Source organism: Scophthalmus maximus, chromosome 3 (assembly GCF_022379125.1).
Source record: "Scophthalmus maximus strain ysfricsl-2021 chromosome 3, ASM2237912v1, whole genome shotgun sequence".
Classification (NCBI taxonomy): domain Eukaryota; kingdom Metazoa; phylum Chordata; class Actinopteri; order Pleuronectiformes; family Scophthalmidae; genus Scophthalmus; species Scophthalmus maximus.
This window is the reverse complement of record NC_061517.1, coordinates 24,310,840-24,334,400: the sequence shown is the minus strand read 5'-3', so window position 1 is coordinate 24,334,400 and position 23,561 is coordinate 24,310,840. Positions and strand designations below refer to the sequence as shown.

Genomic DNA, 23,561 nt, shown 5'->3' with positions numbered 1-23,561 from the left:
CTTACCAAACTTGTATTGCTTTATAATCGCTTACCTCCCCTTTAACTGTGATTCTTGTCAGGAATCACAGGCTCCGTGAGTTGTGTCTTCTCAACATCTTTCAAACTGATGTGCGCGAGGTATCTTCTGCGTTTTAGAAGTGTAGAAATGCAGACAAGACATTGTGGTTGAATGTGCAATTGGCTGGAACTGTTCACTGACCAACAACAGCTGGGTTACGTTACTGCGCGCTGCATCTCGCAAGTCCTGTGCACATCATGTTGCTTCCAGCTCTGCACATTGTTGTAGCACTAAAGAAAACCGCATCGCTTTTACATGTTTTGCTGAGTGTGTTGCAGTTAACAGGAAATAACCACTAAATAAGACACTTTTGGAACTGTTAAACAGTGTATTTTCTCTTTCAATTTCTTAGAAAAATGTGCCTTTGGGGGGAAAAACTGCAAACTGTCAAACTTACAAAACAACAACAGACTCAAATCCCGATGTTTGCCCCATATTTTCTTTATTAAGATGGAGGAGAAATGGGGGAATCAGATGTAATATGACCCTTCAGACTGATGATGCCTCTATTGCTTAAACATCTATTGTTTCCTTCTCTAGCATCTCAGAGGCCAGTTTCCCATGGATGCCCTGCGAGTCCAACATCTGCTTTTCTGTTCCATACGTCGTCCTGGAATGGTTCCCAGGTTTAGCTTCACATACAGTATGTTTTCCCTTTTCGGTCACGGGCGCTTTTGGTAGGCGGTTATTTTTCTAGGATAAACAAAAACACGGCCAATTGCTCAATTGACCAAGGTCCATATTAGTGGCGTCCCGTCTGTTTGCTGCCCTGGTTCCACAATGGCAGAGCGAGCTCCCAATTGACATCAGGACGGCAGAAACCCTCCAATGTTTCCATCGCAGACTGAAAGCTTATTTTTAGGTAATCTCTCCATGGTTGAATGCACTTGTTGTAAGTCGCTCTGGGCAAAAGCGTTCCTCGTGCCCCATGTTGTTAAGGAAGGTAAGTAATCTTGGGATGACCTTTACTCACAGTCAGCCAACAAGTCCTCCAACTCATACGACGAACTATGTTGTACAGTATGTGTTACATGCGATCTGATACGATCGCATCGACCGTTTCCTACATACATCTGCCGGTGACAGGAGGTACGCCACGAATACTTTTCATTGTGCATTGTGGGGTTTAATTTGACTTACCAACGCAGTTTTAAATAACTTTCAAAGGTAAGGGTGATGATTAAGGTTAAGGTTAGGGTGACACTGCAGAGATTTAGCATGATTACTTTACAGAATATAAGCAAACCTATTAAAACTACCGCTGACCTCTAGTGGTCATGTACATAACGTCCGCTAGAGGTCAGCAGTCTTTAAAACGACCACATAGGTCGTAATAAGCTGCTCGAACAAACGGCCTTTGTGGGTTTCTGTCAGCTGGGTCTTGCATTCCTGACACAAACTAGCAGAGAAGGCGCCATAACTCTCTTTGTTGTTGCATGCAAGACAGTGCCTGACCTACAGGCAAAATGTGTAGCTGCCCAGTTTGGGGTGTATTATTTATCCACCCACAGTACTGTATTTATTATTCCTTATAAAGAGTTAGTTGTTTCACATTAGAGAGCTGCCGTTCTCGCAGGGGCATCTGCGGAGTATAACACATCATGGCAGAAAGCAAACACCAATCTACTACTTGTCTCCAGAAAACTCCAGAGGGAGACGCAGTTGTAACAGAGCCCTTTACCCTGCCTTGGCATTTTGCAAGCGTAGGCCTCTTTTTAACCTGACTTCACGTTAAGTTACGTTACGCGGGTCGTCAGAGTGAACAGAATAACCACGGGGCCGACTTTGTTGGAAACGTCAAAGCCCTATCCTCCTCCTCCTCTTCAGAGAGTTCCCCCCCTAAAGTACGTTTTAAGAATAACATCTTCACTGTGGAAAAAAAAAAAAAGGAGCAGATGGATCGCCTCGCTCAGTCAGGACTGGTGCCAATCCATACTCCCCGGGCTACTGAGAGTTTTAGGGAATTGTTGCAGTCTGGAGGGGTCAATGGGAGGGAATGGTGGAATACACGCCCGAGGCGTATACGCCATTGCCAGTTCAGTGATCGTTTTCACGATCAGAATATGAACAAATAAATATATGATACAATATGTACTATCCAAATAACACGTTTTGTTTTTTTCCTTGGAATGATCCGGTCCTGATACAACAAGTTTGATACCAGAGATTTAATTCTGGTCAATGGTTATGAATTGGCTCATGAATAAGATTGATCTAAAAGTATGGGTTAACTAATGAGTATGAGTACATAACAGCAACGCTATTACTAAACACAATAGTAAACCATACTCAACGCTGATTTTTGGACGTACAGCTCCTTTTAATAGAAGTATAAATATACTGTACAGCAATATGACGTTTTAAACCTGCCTGCGTGCTTAAGCTGGTCTAATGTATAAATCATATAAAAAAAAGGGAACATAAAATACATATTCTCCTGAAAATGCCGTTCAACCGCGCAGTAAAATGCAACAAGACTATTTCACACAAAGGGGGCAGAAATAAAAATGTTTAAAAAAATGAACCACGGTGCATTATGGTGGATATAGTGTGAACAAATCAGATCAGGTCCTCGTACATTGATTGCTCTGGTCTCGTCCTGTCCTCATTTCCAACAGCTGCTGCCACACACACACACACGCACGCACGCACGCGCGCGCGCAGACACACACCCCGGCCGACGCGCCGAGCAGCTCCAGTCTCTCTCTCTGTGGCGCACGGAGAGCAGGTCGGAGCGGAGCGGAGCGGAGCGCAGCGCCCCTGCGTCTTTCTTTCTCCGGGACTTGTCGTCTTCAACGCGCCGGGGACCTTGTGGATAACCCGTCGAACGAATCCCCCGAGCGGCCGCACGAAGAAGAAAAACACCCTTGGATCTATGTATTTCGTCGCGTTTCCTGCGTGAGATCGACAGAAACACTCCGTGGGGGGATCTATTGTCGGACTGGATCTGTCGTCGGCGCTTTTTCGCCCCTACGCCCGAGTTGGAATCCTTTTACGCGCGGCGCTTCTCCCGTGCCGCACAAAGATCCACTTGTGTGTTCTCGCCGAGGACATCGTTTTTCCTGCAGAACTTTAAGCGAAGTGAAAAGAAACTGAATTTCCACACTGTTTCCTGGAGGTCTCGCCTCTTTTTTCCCCCTGTCGAGAGACGGAGAGAGGGGGAGAGAGAGAGAAAAGCCCCTCGCTGAAGATTTATTGTTCTGGCAGGTTATTCCATGTTGCGAGTTTTCTCCCCGTCCAACCTTTAAACAGTCCTTTTTTTTACCTAGAAATATATTATTATTATTATTATTATTATTATCCAAATTGGATTAAATCCCAGTGAGGCTCGCGCACATTTCTTGTATGAATGCTGGTGTCGTTGGCTCCAGCCCGGGTGATGTGGATATCCTCCGCCACCGAGCGCAGCGCGTTTGGACTCGGTAAGGTTTCATGAAATTCCACCGATGCTTTTGTTGCTTCCTTTGTTTGTCGTCCCCCCCCCCGGTTTAATATCCGCTTCAGATTATGTTTTTGAAATGAATGTGCACTGTTCCCCTCCCGTTGGAAGTGAATCATTGCTGCATTCGGATAAGCTGTTCATTGTTAGGTTGTTGTTTTTTCCTTCCCTCTCCGCCGGTGGCAGGCGCGTTTTTTCTCTTCTTCCCTTTTCCGACGAGACGCCCCGCTCCGCGAATATGAAGCCGCGGCTCCAATAACACCGCCAAACTTATACTTCTGCCCATTTTTAATATTCAAAAGAAAGATCTGAAATTTTTTTTCACTCACGTTTGCAGTGGCTGCAATGCGTTCCGCGCGGACTGCATCGGGTTCATAGAAAATATGATGGATGAAGTGTGGCGCGTGCTCGGGGAACATAACACAGATTATTATATGAAAATAAATATGATCAGCATTGTTCTACCCTGTGGCACATGATGCCATATAATGATGTAAACAAGAACGGGAGGTGCGTTTGCATTTACGATTGCGTCATTTGGTCTTGATGGTCTTGATCTATATTCATTTATTATTATTATTATTATTATTATTTTACAAATCTGCGTTATTCTCCACGCACTCCCTCGGTCCGCCTCGCAGGACATTAACGCAACACGAGCCTGTCCCGTGTCCGACTTGCACCGCCACGGGAGGAGCTGTTTAATTAGGTCCCCCCCCCCGATCCGCCAAGCCATCAAGGTCAGGCCGGATCACATGTCGCCCGTTAACATACGAGCTCGACGCGTCGGCCCCCTTCTCCCATCACCGGACATCGAAAGTGTGTTCTTGTGCCCATCATCCCTCGATAGTGATAATCCTACAGGGCTCAGACGCGCGTCCCGATTGGGAGTTTACTGTGCTCTGCCCCACTTTATTCCCTCTCCCAGGGTATTGCTATAATATTTCCATAGGGACCTTGCAAGTGCTGCGTGTACGACACTGTGTCCCACGTCAATCTGTGCTATATACGTGTATATATAAAATATATATATATATATATACATATATATATATATATATATATTTGGTCCCTCACTTTTAAGATATTCATGTATGTGAATATAATAATTGGGGGGTTGTGTGTCTCGTCTGACACGACCACTGATATTTTTCTGTGGCATTTGTGAATTTTAGTTAATTTTTTTTATTGCAAGTGTAAAATATGTCCACATTGGAATAGCAAAGATTTGCACAGTATGCTTTAATATAGTTTTTTTAAAATATAGTCCATTGACAAAATTGTGTGTGTGTGGGGGGGGGGGGGGGGGTTCTTGGCATGTTACTGCAAGGCATTGTTGAATATATCATATTTGAGTTCTCCAGTTGAAATATTAATTGGCACCGGGACAGATGGATGTACATATCTTTAATTGACTTTACGCATACCGCGGGTGGGGAATGTGACCGAGATCATTTTTGAATTATTCCCGTTTCTATTCGGTAAAAATGTCCCAAACCTCCCCCCCTGATAAGCACACAGAGAGAATTGTGTCTGCGTATTCATTGTTATGCCTGCCAATCACTGTCTCTCACTGTGCTCCAGATAGGCTATGTTGGAAATGTCTTCTTCTTTTTTTCTTGCTCTCATCAGGGCTGGTGCAAGCCCAGCAGTGTAACTGACGCGGCCAATGATGAACTCCTTTATAAAAATATTCTCAGTCCATTATCTCCCGTTATTTCCTGTTAGTTCTGCGTGTCTTTTGGCTTGTAGAGAATATGACACAGTAATACCAATCACTCTTCGACTCGATACTTCCACCTACATATTAAAATATGTATCTCTCTCCGCTCCCCGGCACCTATCTGTAATCTCCTGCGGATGGGGGCTCTGGAATTAGCTTGCAAAAACGTCTCTTATTCCTATCTTCAAAAGCCCATTTATCTCTAGAGGAAAGCTGATAAGAGACAGGCCTGCTTGCCAAATGTGATAAGGGGGTGAAAAATCCTCCAGCTATTTGTAATGTAAGAGTTCAGGCAGATCACAGCTGGGGAAGACATGACAAACCCAGCATCATGAGACTAATGCCTTGTGCCCCCTGAAGCCTGGTTTTGAGATAGAAGAAGAAATGGAGATTTATTCTGGATCCGTGCATGAACTCACACGTGAAAAATGAGCCGAAAAAAGACATTCGAGAAAATGGCCCTGGCAAACACTGTGTGTTCTCAGCAGTGACGACAGTGTCTAAAACCTCAGGATGTTATCAGTGTGCATCGTTAACCGAGGCTTCGGGCCTGCTAAGTTGTTGTTTTGGTCTTTTTAAGCGGCGCGTTGTCGAGTTTCGGATTTGCAACAATCTGTGAAATAACGTTGGGGGAAAAAGGTGGGCTGAAAAAAACATGTCAGTTAAATATGTTGTTGATGCATGTGCTCAGGGAGGAACGTGTTCTAGAGAGTGAGTAAAATCCCAACTGGAAGCGGTCTTAAAATGTGGAGCTAATCCAAATTGGCTTATACTCCGAGATTTAAGATGCCCTCTGCAAGAAACTCTCTTTCAAATATGAAAGTGAGTTGGGCTGTAGAATTGAAAAAAACCAATGCACAACTCATTCCGCGTGTGCAGGTTAATGCCAGTACAAGAACCGTGCTCACACAGCGTTGTCTAATCTTTGGTTGGTCTTTCCGTCTGATTTACTGGACACACACAGCAGTTTCACCCCTGGTCCCTGACATTAAAATGAATGTTGTGGATGTTTCCCCGGTGCCAAATCGGATCTCTGTAGATCCACCTACACAGCCTCTCTCTGTCTCTCTCTCTCTATTAATTTTTCAATGCAAATAGAGCGTCCGCATTAGAGCAGGAACACAAAACTGTATTTGTTATAATGTTTATGGCCTTTCACAAAATTCACTGCCGGGGAGGCGAGCAGTTCTCTCGTTCGCAGACTTATGGGCCACAGGAGATGTGGATTGTTCCGAGGACATGTCATTACTGTATAACAGATGACACATGCATGTGATGTTATTCATACTTCAAGGACACTCCCCGAGCGCCACCACCTGTGGGTCCACAGTGGGAGATGGAGAATTTATGCCTGTCCCTGTGGCACTTGGATCTACATCTTAATCCTGACAGGGGACTCGCCATAAAACACTCTCTCTACACCAAAAGCAGCAGAGGAAGCTGCTGTGGAGCTGGGACGTTTGGCTTGTCAGGCTTGTCTTTTAACGCACACTGCAGAGATGTCTCTGTTTTTAACGTTTAAGTTATAAATAACGCACAGGGCTGCACAAGGCCAGTGGCTGTAAAGGGACAGGGAGGTGTTGGCAAAACAAAATGCTTTTTTCTCTCTCTCTCTTCTCCCCCTCCCATTTTTATTGCATGGCAGCTCCTTCAGAGCTGGCTGTGTTATTAACTGCACTGGACAGCGGGGGATTTATGTGCAGGTCCAAATGGAAGTGACCAGTGACCTTTCCTGTGGCGTTAGCCAGTTCCCAAACTGCCAGACATTGCGCGGCCTCGACAATGAGCCGCAGCTCTTTGTCCCTCATTTCTTCCCATCTGATATCATTTCCTAAATGTGGGCATTTGTTCAGCGGAGAGACCTGGGGCTTGTGTCCCCGCTCATGTTTTTTCTCTCTCCTTTTTTTCCCCATATTTTCTCTCTCAGCTCAAAATGTCAACTGTGTGCTGCACAAAGCAGCCATCCGTGGTCGTTTGAATACCTCCAGGTGCTGCTGAAGTCATAGGTCAGCCAGTCACTCAGTCAGTGGGTAATGTGTGTTTCATCCTCTTGGCTGAATTTGGTGAGCTGTTCTCGGGGGCCGCTGGACGACGCGGTGCCGAAGAGGCAGGGTGGAAGTCATGCGGGCCACAACACTAGGCCACGGCGCTGTTCCGTGCACGCTCCTGTGATGTTGTTATTGTCGTTCTCTCCATCCAGCACTACAGAGAAGTCCCTCTTCCTTCCCTTTAACCCTCCCGGTCTACTAAAGTTGGTCATCTAATGGAAGAAGGGGGGAGACAAACTCGAGGTCCTGTGATTGTCCGCCACTGAGCATCTCCTCCTCGCAGCCTGCTCATTGGGACCCGTCTCAAGGAGAGGTGGGGACACTCGAGTGAATTCCCCCTCTTTTGAAGCCGCCGACCTGGGTCAACCTGCAATTCTGGCAGCTGGCCAGTTCTTCACCTTCCTCCTCGTCTCCCTCTCTCTCCGTCTGCCTTTTCCCGACTTCCAAACAGTGCTTCCCCACGAGCTGGCCGTGTCTTTTGTTACCTTTATGAGGCATAATTAAATGTGCACGGCGTGGCACAGTGTTTGAGCAGGAACCCCAGGCGTGCCATTAGCCAGATGTGGCTGCTCAATCCTTAATGATAGAGGAACAGAGGCGGAGGAGACGAGCCCAGGAGTCCTTCATCACACCATCCCGAGGTGTCGTGTGGGCCTAATTGCCCCATCGTTTTGTGCACCATGCGAGCCCCCGTGACACCTAGCTTCATGCATTCATTATGTAGTCTCCCAGTGCTACTTCAGGCTGTGGTGTTCACGTATAACTGGAGGTGGGTGGTACACTGCAGCCGGGCTTTTAGCCAGCAAGTATGATTCATGAGGGGAGTTCTTAACACCTTTGTTTTGAACATCTCATGCAAGGAGCGGGCCGATGGACTGAGTAATGTGGTGCATTAGCAGTTTACAGCATCTGACCATAGAGGGGTCACGTACCGTCCTCATGTGTGAGAGGAACAAAGGCACATTTTCATATGCAGTTGTACATCATTATTTGCACTCCAAATTCTGTTGGATCACTAAGTGTTTCTGGCGTTCAGTAGAGGCTGTTGAGTTCTGTCAGTCCGCATTCTGGTGGTTGAGAATTTGACGCACAAGTCCTTGGAAGAGGGGCCAACCAGAGGAGTTAAGAAGCCACTTTTCTAGAAAACAACCTGCTCGTCTGTCTCTGCCTGGGGGCTTTGGAAGTGCTCAGGGATCAGACTGACAAACGCTGACTGATCGGCTCACATTTACACAGAGATTCCTTCCAGCCATGCCTGGGATCTTGCTATTGAGAGTTCTCATATTTCCTCCTAAGCCCCTTTCACTTGCAGTCTATTAAAGCCCGCCATCCCACTGCTCCGCCGCTCTCTCCGTCTTTTAATCCGGCCCGCGTGTTTTTCCCCCTTAGTAAGCAGATTTGAGTCGTGAGCTCTAATTAGATGCGTCGTCTCCGGGATGCGGATGTGTCGGGTGGTCCGCGCGCAGCCTGGGGAGCGCGGGGTGGAAATGGGCCTACATACCAAACATACGGCGCCCTCGCTGGAAAGCAGGCCCCTTCGTTAGCGAGGAACTGACGAGCTGCCGCTCACATTTGGGTAATTAACACCGCCACAGATTGTGGAACAGCTGTGCAATTTAGCACTGTGGCAACACCAGCGAGTCAAGAGAGACTCTGCAAACAGAGGACGGCTACGAAGTATATTCATAGAGCACCTCACTCAGGCCTCATCCAAGCTCTCTCCAGTGGCCAAACATACATAAATAACGCACATCCTCAGCCACTTGGCAAAGTGGCACGACAAATTACCAAAGGGACATTGTTGGGGGGAATTTCAGACGGTGAAGAGTTAAGCAAAACAACAGAAAGCTGTGATTTTTAATGTGGAGGGCTCGCAGAGTCATGGATGCCATAAAAAATAAACGACACTTTTCTTTTAACCCTAAACAGTTCCGATTTTCTTTTTGTCGGTCGGTATATTTCAACAACTCCCCCTTAGAGTCGTGGCCATGCTGAACAACTTAGATCCAGTATGGCTCCGTCGAAGTTCCATACCCATGGACAATTTACAGCAAGGTTTTTGGGGCTAGTCATCAGCCTTGTCTACAGCTGTGGAGAATAGATGGACCGTGTGTAAAAAAGCCTCTGCACTTTCTCCCCATGTAATTTAAGTCGCTTTTCATCTTCCTTTTCTTGGCAGTGCACGGCTTGCCCCCACAAAACCAAATTACATGTGAGAAGTAATTAAAGCGTCCTGGTCTCCTTTTTGTTTCTTTTTGATTATAGTTAATGCATACCATTCCATCCTCCGCTTTTATTCGCCTTGTTTTTTATCCCCGCTGATCCACAACATCTGGTTTTGGGTTTAACCACCGGGGAGTGGTGAGAGTGTGGAGGGGGGAAAAAATGCCCAGACACATGCAGTTTAAGCTCGAGCGTTTCACTGTCGGCTTCTACCTGATCATTACTGTAAAAACACAAACATCCTGCGATGTTTGGCTTTCTGTCAACTTGTAAGCATTTTACAGTGACAGCCCCAGACTTACTCTTTGAACTAAGGATGGCAAACTAGTTTGCGTTTGTGCTATATTGGATAAAGTCAGATTTCCAAATGGTAGGTGGGTTGTTTTTTTATGGCTAGAGGCAAAGTAGCAATAGGGAGCTGTATAGTTTATAGTTCAGTGTGAGTGCTGTGGGGTTGAGCCCTGTTGCCTCTCCTCTCCTCTCTCTCGCCTATCAAGAGCCGGTGACAGTGACGTGCCCAGGGCTGTCAGCAGGCCATGTCCTGGCTCCGTGCTCCGTCAGAGAGTGAATGGAAAAGAGCCCGGGGAACTTGTTAAATTTCTGCTAAGCTAGGCCATGCTGACTTTGACAAGAGACATTTCCTTCCCGTCTCCTCGGGTCCGCCGCCGCCGTCATCAACCGCAGCTCGGTGAGTGAACAGGGCGATGGAGACGACGCAACGATAATAACGTGAAAAATGTCTATCTGCAGTAATGCCAGGTGAAGGCAAACGGACAGGCAGCCAGCCAGCCGCCGCAATATATTCTGGGAGGCTGGGCCAAGCCCCGGCAGGGCTGTCATTTATTTATCCATCTGCAGTGTCTTGAGAGGTGAGGAGGGAAGAGATGGCAGAGGCTTCGCTCTACCAGAGGGGGCTGACCGGCTCTTGAGGGATAGGAAATATAATTGGGCCGCTCTCACTCTTGGCTATGGCGCCGATCCGACATTTCTCCCTCCCCCACCCACCCACGTTGCTTGCAGACACAGCTGAAGAGATGAGGCAGAGCTGGCCTTTCAGGCCCTGAGCAGAGACAACCCCAAACAAGACTTGTCACTTGTGCTTACAGTGGCATTTATTTGATCGGAGGAGGTTTTTCTTCCATCCCTCCCCCTGGCCCTTTTCCCCTGCATTCTGCCACTGCCGTTCTCTTTGGCCCGAGCTGTAATCCTGGAAACCTGAATGCAGCTTGGCTGGCGCTACCCAACGACTACTGCTGTGCGAGGCAAATGACTTTGCTGTGAGGGACAGGCCACCTGTTAGTGACAGAGTGGGGGCTGCGCTGACAGAACAAGTGTAACTGTCAAGAGAAGCAGATTGAAGTCTCTCCCGGCACGAGGAAGAGCGAGACGGGGAGAGACGCTGTTGTCCGCTGACCCGTCGCCACCACATTGGCCCACACATGCGCCCCCGCGTTCTCCTACTGTGACCCACTACTCTGGAAGCAATGCAATACTAGAACAAATTACTGACAGTGGAATCCGCGTGGATGTCAAGTGGGAGAACCACAAGGTTCCCAGCCTGCCTCTTTTTTTTTGCGTGTGAGCATGTTTGCATGTGGATTTGTTTATGTATTTCTGTGTTGGGAAGCAGGCGGTGTCATGGTTGTTGATTATGAAGGTCTTAAGCTATGAGCACTTTACTTTCAGCTTGGCTATAGCATATGGGGGTTATCGATCTGTTGTGGGTACAGGGGCACTGTACCTGACTATCTTGCCCCACACTGGCATTCTGGGTCCCGGCACAGGGGTCTCAGTATTCAGAAAGATGTTTCAGGGGCACAGCAAAGCAGAAAAGTCTCTTACCTCATGGCGCCGTGTGGCATGGGGCACAGGTTCACCAAGTCAGCTGGGCAGCCCCTGCTTGCAATGCACCGGAGTATTTAAAATACATTATGAGTCGTTAATCCTTAATTGTGCTGACAGAATAATTGCAAGGGAACGGTGAAGGGCTTCTCCTCTGGACCCTGCGTAATGGTTCATCTGGTTTCTGCTGGCTAGAATTCATTTTGGACCATTTACATTGGCCTCCACAGCCCAACCACACACATTTTTGCCACTGACAGACGCGAAATGCAAACACACCCTTTTTTTCTTTCTCCGCTGAATGAATAGCATGCAGTATAAAGGCCCCGGAGCCTCGGCTAACTAACCCAAGGACTCTCTCAAATGTGAGAAAAGGCTGCTTGAGCACACAAGCTTCTGCTTTGACTTCATCTGTTTGCATATCTCTTATTCAAATACAGACAGGAGCCACCTGAGCCAGGCTGAGTGTTTCTGGACGTGAGGATGTTGAAATGAAGTTCAAGGGAATAGAGGTTGCCACAGAGTTACCGTGGAAAAACAGGCGCAGGTTTTTTAATGACACACCTAATTAAACCAGTTATCAGCCTGGCATAGACAATCGGGGGCTCGAGCGGGCTTCTCGACATGTAAGGGGTTAGTTGAAGAGTGTAATTGTAAGGTTTGCTTTATTGACAGGAAACTGGCTTGTTGAGGCAATCTGGCGCTGCGTTAATGAGCTGTTTAACCTTGCCTCTTCCCATACACTGCGAAACAATACATCTAATGCATTATGTACACACACTGCAATGGTGCCACAGAAGCCGACCTGGGGGGTTGAAAACGACTGGCTTTTTTGGATGTGACCTGGCGTCCTTTTTTGCTCACTTAGTCGGCTCATGTGCTCAGCGACTTTTAACAAGCGCTAACATATTCATTGTTGCCATGATGAACAAGCACCAGAAAAGGGTATCGGTGCTCCAGGGAACATTCCTTGTCTGTTGTTGTTTTTTTTTCTTTCCACTTGAATAATTTAAGGAGTAGCATGTAAGACAAAGTTGCATTCACTTGCTTCATAATATTTTAATCCTGAGCAAATGATGCTCTGCATACACGCTCGGCATGGCCAACAACTTCTCCGGCAACGCAAACACATCAGATATGTCAACCTCACCCTGCTTTTTTCCTCCGGCCGGCCGTTAGTGTTTCAGATGGACGCCGGAACAAATTCCCCCACAGGTGCTGCTGATGTTGTCAGAGACAACAGCCAGTGGGTTTACCCAGAGTTCACCGGGGCGCATAAAAGAAGCGATGCTCACAAAGTAGCCAATTGCAGCTCATTAGGGTTGTTACTGATTGCTGGAAACGTAGGTCTCCGTGAGTGCTCAGTAATGATCTGGAAACTGGTGTATCTGAGCAAATTTCGTCACTATAGAGGTGTTTTCACATTCCTCTCCTGGAGGATGATGATTTCTGTGTCACGTCTCTGCAATTGGAAAATTCAAACGAATCCTGGGCGAGCTAGATTTGGTACGTCACGAAAACAAAAAAACAAATCGCTGTTGAATACGCAAATGTGAGGCAGAGAAACCGGAAACTTCAAGTGCAGCAGCTGTCGGCAGACAGTTAGCGTTAGCATTAGCAGCTAGCATCCATGAGAGGACGGCAGGTGTGTCGGCAGACAGTTAGCGTTAGCGTTAGCATTAGTAGTTAGCATCCACGAGAGGACGGCAGGTGTGTCGGCAGACAGTTAGCGTTAGCATAAGCAGCTCGTGAAAGTTTTAGGGGTGAATCTCACCGATGTTGCCGCTAGTAGCCATCTTGTTGTGCACATTCTTCCACCTGTCAACCTATCGCGGGCAGCTGTGGTGGGCGGGGCCTGTGTTAATCGCATATCATGAATATTCATAGTCTCTGAATTCCTCAATGAGGGAGAGAGAGTTTCCAGAGGTTTTTATTTACTTTCTGGGGGGTAAACAATGTTAAACTAGATATTATAGGCATAGCAGATTATATTTATATACTCTAAAACGTGACTGGAGGGGATCTTTAATAAAACTGACCACCCTCCGAGGCAGCCAATCACTGTATTCGAAAAAGAAGGAAAAAACTCACCAGCAACGTGGCCGTTGTCAAGGTCAGGTCACAATGTGACTTGCTGGAATGAAGTTACACAGTAAGTGTGAATTCTAAAAGCCATAAGCTCTCTCACAAGGTCTCTGCAGTTGTCGTGTCGGCGTTAAACTAGCTTGAGCCTGATTCCCTTGAGGTGCGTAGAGGGCCCCTCCCTCACAGAGATCGAAAGCTCCCGGCATGTCCCGCTCATATGTCATCATTGTTATTTATATACTCTTACCCGGCCCACATTGACTCGGCTCACACATCTGGATGGACACTGACAGGAGAGCTCGGGAGCTATGCCATGCAATGACAGGGATGTAAATGGGGGGGGCAGAGGGATTATTGTTCCGTTTATGGCCACACAGTCGCAAATACTAGAAAAAAATGCATCTTCTTTTCTTCCAACAACAAACCCCTCTTAAACTCTCATTATTGATGTGTAATGTCTTTGTCCCTTGTTAACTGTACCATATACTGGAAACAGTGACCACAACCACCAGTCTCCCCCCCCCCCCCCCCCCTTTTTTTATAATGGCAGCTGAGCAGTTGAGGTATTTCTAAAGGTGACTGCCTGGGCGTTGGGTGTCCTGTCCAACCCTGCGTAGGGGCCCTTGGGAAAAGCTTGGGTTACAGCTGCCAGAAACTCGAGGCCTGATGTCTGCATCAAGAGTAACTTCCACTTAACGTGCCACATCCCTTTCCAACATGACCTGGGGGCTTTGGAGGTCTGAGGCTCCTTTATATAGCGCATACCATGTTTGTTTGTGCTAGTAGAGTGGATCGTGTGCCTAAAAGTGACAAGGGCATGCCGGCGTGAGACCAACGGGACATTTGGCAACAAGTGCCAGTCTCCTCAGCCATTTTCTAGTTTTCCACTCTTCCACTTGCAAACCCCCCCTGTCCTCCCCGAATCCCCCTTCATTCCTCCTGCCGGACAAGTGGCTGTGTTGACCCCCGAGAGCCCGACCGACTTTCACGGCCGCAGCTGACACATGAGCAGGATGCAGAGATGAATTCCTCAATTCCCCCTGCCTCTTTTCTGCTCCTGTTGTCGTTTAGGAGAGATGCTGTTACTAAACCAGTATCAACGACTTCACACCCCCCTGTAAATTATGAGCTCAGCAGAGAGCCAAGCGTAAAGGTCAGGGGTCACGGGCATCTGGTGTGCGAGCATTGAAGGGTTTCAGGGGCGGCTGTGCGATGCAGGATGGCTGGTGTGTGGAGCCCGGAAGCACCTTAGTTTGCCTCACCCAGAGTCAGCCTTAAAACTCCCACAGGTATTAGAACAATATTTATTTGTGTGAGAGGGGAGGTGAATCATATTACTCAAAATCACTGATATCGTACGGGTGAGATCTGCCTTTTGCTGTGCATTTTTTTCTCTCATTAGAAGTGTCCGTGCCCAGAGGGGAAAAACAAAACAATGCCTACCACACATCTCCATGTCGTGCCAGCTCTGCCTTTTTCTCCTCTTTGTGTGCTGTCTTTCACTGCAGAAGAAAATTCAGTGTGTGTGGGTTGAGGCGAGGGAAAGGGTCACCATTTTTTTTTTATCGCTGCATTATTTAAGATCCTGCCCAGATATTTTTTTTTCTTTTTTCTCACCTCTTAGCAAATTCGTCCAAGTCAAAAGCGCAGCACAATCTTAGGAGAGAGGAAGAAAGGAAGACTGTAACTCGTGTAGCCTGAGGTGGGCTATGACTCACCTAGACGTTGCTCAGATGGAGTTAAAAGAAAAAAAAAGAACAAGTTCAATAGGAGTTTCTATTGAGCGGTGCTTAAAGCCACCTTTCTCTTAACAAGCTGCAGTGAGAGGTGGTTTGCCTACCAAGCTCGCCTGCAGCTCTCTGCAGGGCGATTATGTCATGGCGAGCCAGTCAGAATTGCGTGTATCTATCTGTTAGAAGGCAGCTCGACTGCAGCAAAGGCTCTGACTAGGAATATTATTATTATCTCCTCCAGGATCCTCTCCACAGCAACAACGGTGCCGCATTGTGAGAGCTCGGGAGAAAGCTGTTTTTGAAATAATCCGCCTGTCTGTTATCCTGCCTCTCAGACAATAACATCCAGAAAGGCTCTTTTACTTTCCACCACCCACGCCGACAATGGGGTAGAGGCTTTACGACAAAAGGATGATGTGGAAATGCGGGGACAGTGAGTTTTTCCGTGACCTGTCCTATCATACCTCCTCGTAGCGGCCCGGAGGGAGCCGGGATTTGGTTGTGGCTGTTGACCAGCCAATCAGGGAGCGGTGAGCCGTGTCTTAAAGGGCTATCTGCTATCTCGGCTGCCAAGAAGCCGGGGGAGCCGGGAGAAGCCAGCAGTGCTCAGATCTATATCGGGGCCAGAGAGTAATGACGAACAGCCCCCTGATTCCACCGGGAGATTACCTGCGGCTCTTATCGCTGCTGGCACACATTTTGACATTAAAAAGGAGAGCAGGCCACACCCCGTTCCACAGTCAGTTGTGCTGAGCTGAGCAGAGCTGCTGCTATCTGCTGCTTTTGTTTTTCCTGTCTCCCGGTGCCTTTATCTCCCTTGTCTTTCCCCCTCTTTCTCCATTTCCATGGTCTTGAGCATGGCTTAATCACAGTGCGATGGCGGTGCCACACACTGACCTCAAAAGAGATACTCATCCTAAAAGGGATACCACCAACCCTTCTCAGGTGCAACCCGCCAGCCCCACCCCTCCAATTCTCATAAGCCAGGGGAGGGAGGAGAGCCACGCGTGCTTTCAAGCCACCGAGCTCAGATCTGGTGTTGCATTAATTGAGTTAAATGGATTGCGATGGTCGAGATGATTTGTCTGTCGGCTTTTATTGCTGCAATTTAGACTGTGCCTCATTGCATTATGCCACTTAATGAGAACCCTTCGCAGCCGTTTTGTCTCTGCTGGTATTAACATGCACAGGTTCACTTCACAGGGAGGAGCGGGAATGTGCTTGGCCTAATTCGCTGCAATTCTTATAGTTGATAATCAACGGAGAGCACTTGTCTGACTACGTCGGCGGCATTTTCACAGATGGGATCGCTTCACTTTTTTTATTCCGTCCCCGTTTTTCATGTTCCTTTTGTTACGCTGCAATCTGCGGGGGCGCGGTTCAGATTGTGATTTGTGACCTCCTCCGTCCTCACACCCGCCCACCAGCCTCCATCCTTTATCCCGGGCCCTTGCAGGGAGTTTGAGCAGGTCTGGATCCTCTCCGGTGAAATATGCCTCGTCCTTTTCCCTTCATTTCTCCTTATCTGGTTAGTGCTGGCCGCGGGCCCACTGCGGCGTTGATTTGTGACCCTCTCTGTCTGCGGCGGGTAGGAGGCTTTAATGCAATGCGTGCCTCTGCCCTTCTCCCTACTGATGAAACCGGCCCCTGCATTCCCCTGATAGACGGCTAATTTGTATACTAAACTGACAGGCAGCCGTGATAAGGGCTAGCAACTGCTGCACAGCAGCACGGAGAGGGGAGGTGGGAGTGGTGGTGTGGGGTGGGGTGCGGTAAGCGAGACGAAGGGTAATATTTTACACAAAGCTCAAACCCCCCCCCCCCCTCCTCTGCTCCTCTCTTGGCATTCATTTCCCTGCGTCTGTTGCTAGGGGGAGAGGGAGCAGGAGTTGTCATCCCTGGCCCACTGTCATACACACACACACACACATGCATTATGCGCGGCTACAGAAACGGCACTCAGGGCTGAGCATAAAGAGGTTTGCGTGTGTGTTGCGTGTGTGTGTGTGCACGGGGAGACCACTCTATTCTACACGGTCACTATGGAATTCATTATCATCTTAATGATGCTCCAGTTGAGGCGAGTATCTGTTGGTTGACAGTTGCGTGGGCGGTTTTTTACTCTCTTTCCCGTTCATGCTGTATATCCCATCACGCTCGCTGGGGGGTTTTGCCGTCTTGCTGGCCCACACCTGTTCTGACACGCAGGCGGCGGCGGCAGCGGGTGGGTGGGAATTGGCAGTTAGGTAGACGTCGGCTGCTCCCTACCTTGGGAATGCGCGGCACCGCCGCGGCTTATAATAAACGACCGCTCGGGAGGTCATTAAGTTTCTGGAACAACCCGAGGACAAATGCGGGGGGAGATAATTAATTTTTGTGACTCTCGTCGCGGCCTGGGAGCCGTGGGCCCACTGTGCGTGGCTAATGCAGCGTTTATTGCCAGAGTAGCATGAGCGGACGTCTGGGGTGAAAGGGTGACAACGGACGAGCGCCCCGAGTGGGTGCTGATCCCGTGTTTGTCGAGGGCGCCGAGGCACTCCCACACCTGCAGAGCAAATCGGGCCCTCGGTAGCATGTTTTTAACTCTACCATATCAGTATCATCATTGTGCAACCTAAAGAAAAATGTTTATTTTTTATTTTTTAACACCGATATAACAAAAGAGTAAATTGAAAACATCAAATTGAAATAATTGGAAGATTTCTCTTCACACAGACATCGTAACACCGGTGACTAATTATGTGCTAAAACAAGCCGCATCATTCTCATCCGCATGGGGAGGAAAAAATATATATATATTAGTGCAATCCAGAGGAAGCACAGAACCTCAGGTGACAGTGAATGCTAAATTGGAACAGAGGGCAGTGAGGCAGGAAGTTGGCAGTGATAAAACACCAAGTAGGGAAGCGGATCAACGCTGCGTGTGTCGGAGGCGTGGATCCGCGGACAGGGTTTGCCCCAGGTAATTGAGAGGCTGATCGTCCCTGCCGGGATACGTGCCCTCTCGCCCGCTTCCTTTCTTCTCTTTCTTTCACACTACCTGACAAGTCTTGCGGTGCTGTATCATGTCACGTCGATGCAGCACTGAGTAGCCACGTATTCTCATGCAGGACCTTCAAGTGTCCTTGCCCCCAAAGACACATTTGACGTTTGTAAAATGAAAACGTACAGCAGTAGTGCCGATGTACACGTCAAGGAGGCATGTTTTGTCTCATATTCCTCAACAGACTGTGTTTTGGTTTTTTGGTTTTTACAATTGCAATCTTTTGTGCTGCCTGTAGTATATTTTTATTTTTTTATTGAGCTGTCGTCATTTCGGGCGAGTTTCCCTTTTCAAGTGAAGCCGATGTATATGAAGCCGTCTCACATTTTGCTCGTGATACGTTATTGTTAAAATTAGCCGCCTTACCCACTTGTCCCTGCAACGGTCTGTCAAGAGCATAGCGTGTGCCAAGTGATTCAGAACAAAATGTTTTTAAGTACCGCCGTCGCAGCCTACGACAGAGCCTACTAACAGGTTCCTTTATATTCGCACTACAGCTGCCGCGATATCACTGCCGGCCTGTTGATAAATCATATTTCTGCCACGAAGGGGGAAGGGCTTTACCTGATTTGCTAAAATGGGGAAGGGACCGTTACTGAATTTTGTTTTAGCCGTTCTTGGTATGCCTTAACACTGGCTGCAATACTTCCCTCCCGCTTGGAGATCCTTCGCTCCGCTCCAAGCAATGCAGGACGTGCAATAGGAGTTTTCAAATCAAAGGTGGACGGATCGTTTTTATATAAAGCAGAGGGGGGATGTTGGGAGGGGGGATTGTGGGGGAAAGAAATTGGTCTCTCAGCAGTCTTTACTTAATGAGGTTAACTGAATCTGGGTAATTGCTGACTTTCCTGTCTCATTGAAATCACAGCCTTAACTGATCAATGCCTTTCATAAATTTACGCCCGAAGGTCATTCAGTTTATTATGCTGCCCTCCCTCGCCGCCTGCATCGCCTCGCTCCGTCGGCCCATTGTGCAAAAAAATTAGGCGTGGAAGCTTTTTAAGACCCAAAAAAAAAAAAATGCAATTAAGCCTGTCTCAGATTTTTCCAAATTAATTAGCTTGCTATGTTGTTAAGTAAAAGCGATGTGGACATGGGAAATTTGCAACGATTCTTTTCCCCCCCTTGCGTCTCTGCTTGCGACAGCAACTGCACTTCGCCTCGCAGTAAACGTCTCACTTATTGCTCGCGAAGGTTTCTGCCTCTCTGCTCTCCCCTTTGCGGCTCGGCTATTATCTGGAGATTTATGCAGCCAGTAAGTCATTGGCGTTCGGGGAAGTTGGGGACTTTTTAAAACAAACAGCGGTGTAATTTGTAATTTGGCATTCCCTAAATCTGGGAATTATGGCTCTGCACGTGGCTCTTCGGGGAGTTAGCACTCAGATGGTGGGTTTACTGGCCCGGCTCCCTCCCTGGCCGCCTTCTTTTTGTTTCTCCCCCTCGTTCCTTTTACGACTGCCGAGGAAACGGGAGGATTTCACAGCTGCTGAGAGCTGGGTCCCGGCTGGGCCCTCTGACCTCCTTCTTGCTCCCCCCCCCCCCCCTCCCTCAGTCTCACTCCCTTTTTTCTCCCTCTCTCCAGTCTCTTTCCTCGGGGAGCTCTTGTGTGGCTCGGAGGAAGCTGAATCATAAAGCATGGCTAATGAATAGAATAGGGAAGGAAAGCTGAGGCCTGCTGACGGCCCTCCAGAGAGGAGGCCAGGCTCCCGAAGCCCCAGGCTCAAATAGCAGACGGCCCCCACAAAGGTCAGGCTTCCTGCGGCCCGCTCCAAGGGCTGTTGGCTCCCAGGCAATGTGGCTTGAATTTCCCCCATTATTTTTTTAAATGGCTGAATTTCCCTGTTTCCTTTGGAAACCCTGGCCTTTGCTCCTCGCTTTTTTCCTTGTCCGTTTCTTTCTCCCCGCGCACATATTTCCCCTCTTGTCTCGTCTTTCCCTGTCTGTTTTCAATGGCACCCGGGGTCGCCTCAACAAAGAGAGTGTGAAGAATTTGTTATACATGACCTCTGCACACCGCAACCGCAGGCAGCACAGCCCCGTGAAAAAATGTCAACTTGACCGGCGAGAGCCAGAAAAGTTCTACAAAAACAACAGCGGGCCAACTCGCGGCTCTGCTTTGACATGCCTTTTTAAGAAGTGCTTTTGTAAGCCGGCCTTGTAATTGTGGATTATGCGACTGGCTCCCGCAGACTTGGCAGGTGCAAAACACGGCATTAAAAACCTTAAATATTGGTTGTCGACGTTGCTCGGAATACGTTTCGGGACTATCAAACGGCCCGCTGCAGACTCAAAGTGGCCCGATAAGGAATGAGGAGATCTAGGTCAACACATGGCAAACGCAGCGTTCTCTGTTCTCGTTCTCAGGCGCATGTTATGTCTGCGCCGCTCTCTGGATAACCACTCTGGTCATAACAATTGCTTTAACTGCTATAGTGAGTTATGGCATGACCTAACCTGTCTCTTTTGCGTCTGTGACCTCATGCCACACCGAGCGAGTCCCTGAGCCAGCTCCCGTGTCCATTTGACAGGCTTCATTTCACTCTGAGCCCATATTTTTCTTCCAGAGGCCTCCGGGGGCCGTGATTCAAGGCTGAGGGTTGTGCTGCCGCTCCGCTGAGGCTTGGTACTGGAGCGTTTAATGTCGTCCAAAGCCAACAAAGAGCCTGTGTTGCAGCCCTGGCGCCCTGGTTCTGGGAGACTGGAAGAGGGCAATGCACAACACTCTGTTTCCTCTGTAGTCTTTCACCCCGTCCACTGTAAGAGGAAACAGGAAACATCTCAATTCAGCCGAGTGTTTGCCCTTTTCTCAGTGTTCCTCTCATCGAGGTGTTATTGACCCCCCGTTCGTATGTTTGCACCAGCTTATTGAACTGTTTTAAACACACTGGCTCACTAGTCTTTCTGCTAAATACCGTAGTTTATGAATCCAACGTCTTCACAATTGCTCAAGCAGAAGCTAAAGGTCACCGCTAAAAACTACAGTTAAGAATCTAGTGATATCGAGCGTACGGCAAATCAATCAGAAGTTTAAAAGAACTGACTTATTATTGCTGAACCATTATTGACTTTCCTTGCATTATCATTTGTAGTCCTGCCTGTACAGTTTTACTAACGGTAATATATATATATATATAATTATCAATATATTCAACTGGCTCCATCTGCGCACTGACGTTTCCTACCTGCGTTTCATTTGGCTGCAATGAACAAAGCAAATTTGTCGAGTTGTCGCTCTCCCCGTTCCGCTGTTGTGATTAGAGGCGAAATGAGACATCAAGCGCAGACAGACAAACATTGTGTGGAACTGTAACACAGTGGCAGCGGAGGAGAGATTGGGAGGTCTTGGAAAGGAGAGGACGTCCTCAGAAACACACTTGTGAAGAACTGACGGGGGGTGCCAAGGACAGCCATCTGTGTTTACGAAAAAATCATTCGCTTTCTCTTTCCGTCTCCCGTCTCTCACTCACTGTGATTCACTGCTCATTCTTTGCATATGCTCCCTTTGTGCCGCATAAAATACAAGCAGCGCCGTTAAGGACACTCAGACCCTTTGGGTGGAACATATGTTCGGCTCCTGCAGCTTTTTACAAGTCTTGCCGGAAAAAGGAGAGGAGCTAGAGCGAAAGGGATCTCGTGGGTTTAAACAAAAAGCCCCTATATGGGCGGATATTTATTGTTAATATCGTCTTCCAAGCACGCGGTATTTTGCACAACACTAGGTTCTGTGTTGGATTTACTGCTTTTCTGGTCATAGTGTTTAAAAAAAAAGGCCCTGTGCGGCCGGCGAACGTGTATTTTTCTTCAAATGTATGGCGTGTTTTGATTCGGGTGCTGCTTGCCAGAATCTACATCCATCTAAAAGGAGGGAGGGAAAATACCTTGCAGTGTTTAGTCTAGAGGCCTCCGCTATCGCTTCATAGTCCGATGTCTTCCTCCCTCAGGTATTCGACTAAACCTCCACTTGTAGTCCGCCTGGTTTCTGCCCACCATTTTTGTTTTTGACCCAGTAACTGCTCGAGTTGCTGACGGAGATATCCATTTTTCTCAAGTAAGAATATTTATTTTTGAGTGCAACGACGTTCTATTCGTGCGATGTGTTTTTCTATTCAAGAAAACCGCAAAATAGGATTTCTGAGCGGCGGCACGTATGCAAGAGCCTTTGTGCTCCAACGCCGCATAGCCACCCTGCCTGACTTCCTCTGACTTTGACAGCGTTTCTTTTGAGGGGTTTTCAGGTGGCACAACAGTGCCACCTAATGTTACTTCACCGGTAAAAAAAGAGAAAAAAGAAGCCAGACGGGGCCCGTCAGGTACAGAGGGGAGCCTCTTCCTGTTGGCTCAGTTGAAGCTGTCGATTGACTCGCTGGCCATGTGTGTGAGTTTTAATGAATAGTCTTTAATTGTGTGAATCTTTTAATCTCCTATTATTTTGATGGGATTATCCAAAGTTTGCCGCTGGTTCACCTCATTAGACGTTTCCACTAAAGGCCTGCCTCCTTGTTTTTCCAGGTGTCTGATGTAGGATCAGAGAAGCTCTTTTCCCCCACCACACCCAAAGGTAAGAACCCTCTGCTCTGTTTTCTCTGTTCCTCCCTCAGCCGTTCCTCCTCTGCCTCATTTTCGCACATACCAACAACAACTGGGGGGGGGGGGGGTTTCCGCGAAGAGAGTCAAAGTCTGCCCCGCTCTAATCCTGCAGCTCCCATTCAGATTCAAATGTCAGCAGACATAAACAAGGTCTGGTGACTACATATGCATACATTTTAGCCCGGGTAGCCCGGGTGGCGTTTCTTGGACGACCCCGCCAAAGGCTTAGCCCTCCTACATATTGGTTCATTAGAGGGGATTTAGAGCCTCCCTGCCACATGCTCCCACAAATGGGAACTTCCCCTCAGGCAATACAAGCTCTCTGACAGCAGGCCTGGAACATAATGGATGCCAAAGGAAAGAGAGAGAAAGAGCTTTGTCAGCCCCCCAGACTACACAAACTGTGTGTGCGCACACTCACATATGCACACATGTGATTTATAAGGTCTGTGCCATGTGCGCTTTCATGTGATTTTGCGCATTTGTGTGTCTGTCCATGTGTTGATGTCACAGACATCGTGCCGCACCTTTATAGTCACTAAATTGCGAGGTTGCAGCAGGGGAGGAAGGTGTCAAGTTGTTTATGCAGGGAGGGAAGGGGAGGGGAGGTGAGGTGCGATCGGCCTACTAGTGACAGACAGCAGCATGCAGACCGCGTCCCCCCAGGGCAGGAACCAAGAAGGAGGGCTATTAACAGAAGCAGAGGGAGAAGGAGGCAGAAGAGCAGAACAATGTAGGATATGGCCGTTGAGGAGGAGGAGGAGGAGGGGTGGACGTA

At 48.1% G+C, this 23,561-nt stretch overlaps 1 protein-coding gene across 14 annotated transcripts in view; it reads left to right on the top strand.

Moving 5' to 3' along the window:
- fbrsl1 (fibrosin-like 1) overlaps positions 1 to 23,561 on the top strand; it is a 279,461-nt gene that overhangs the window by 222,625 nt on the left and 33,275 nt on the right. For all 14 annotated transcript variants that reach the window (XM_047330730.1, XM_047330738.1, XM_047330736.1 and 11 more), the window contains one exon: positions 22,706 to 22,754. In XM_047330730.1, coding sequence (XP_047186686.1) covers positions 22,706 to 22,754 — 49 coding nt within the window. The remainder of the gene's footprint in view (positions 1 to 22,705; positions 22,755 to 23,561) is intronic.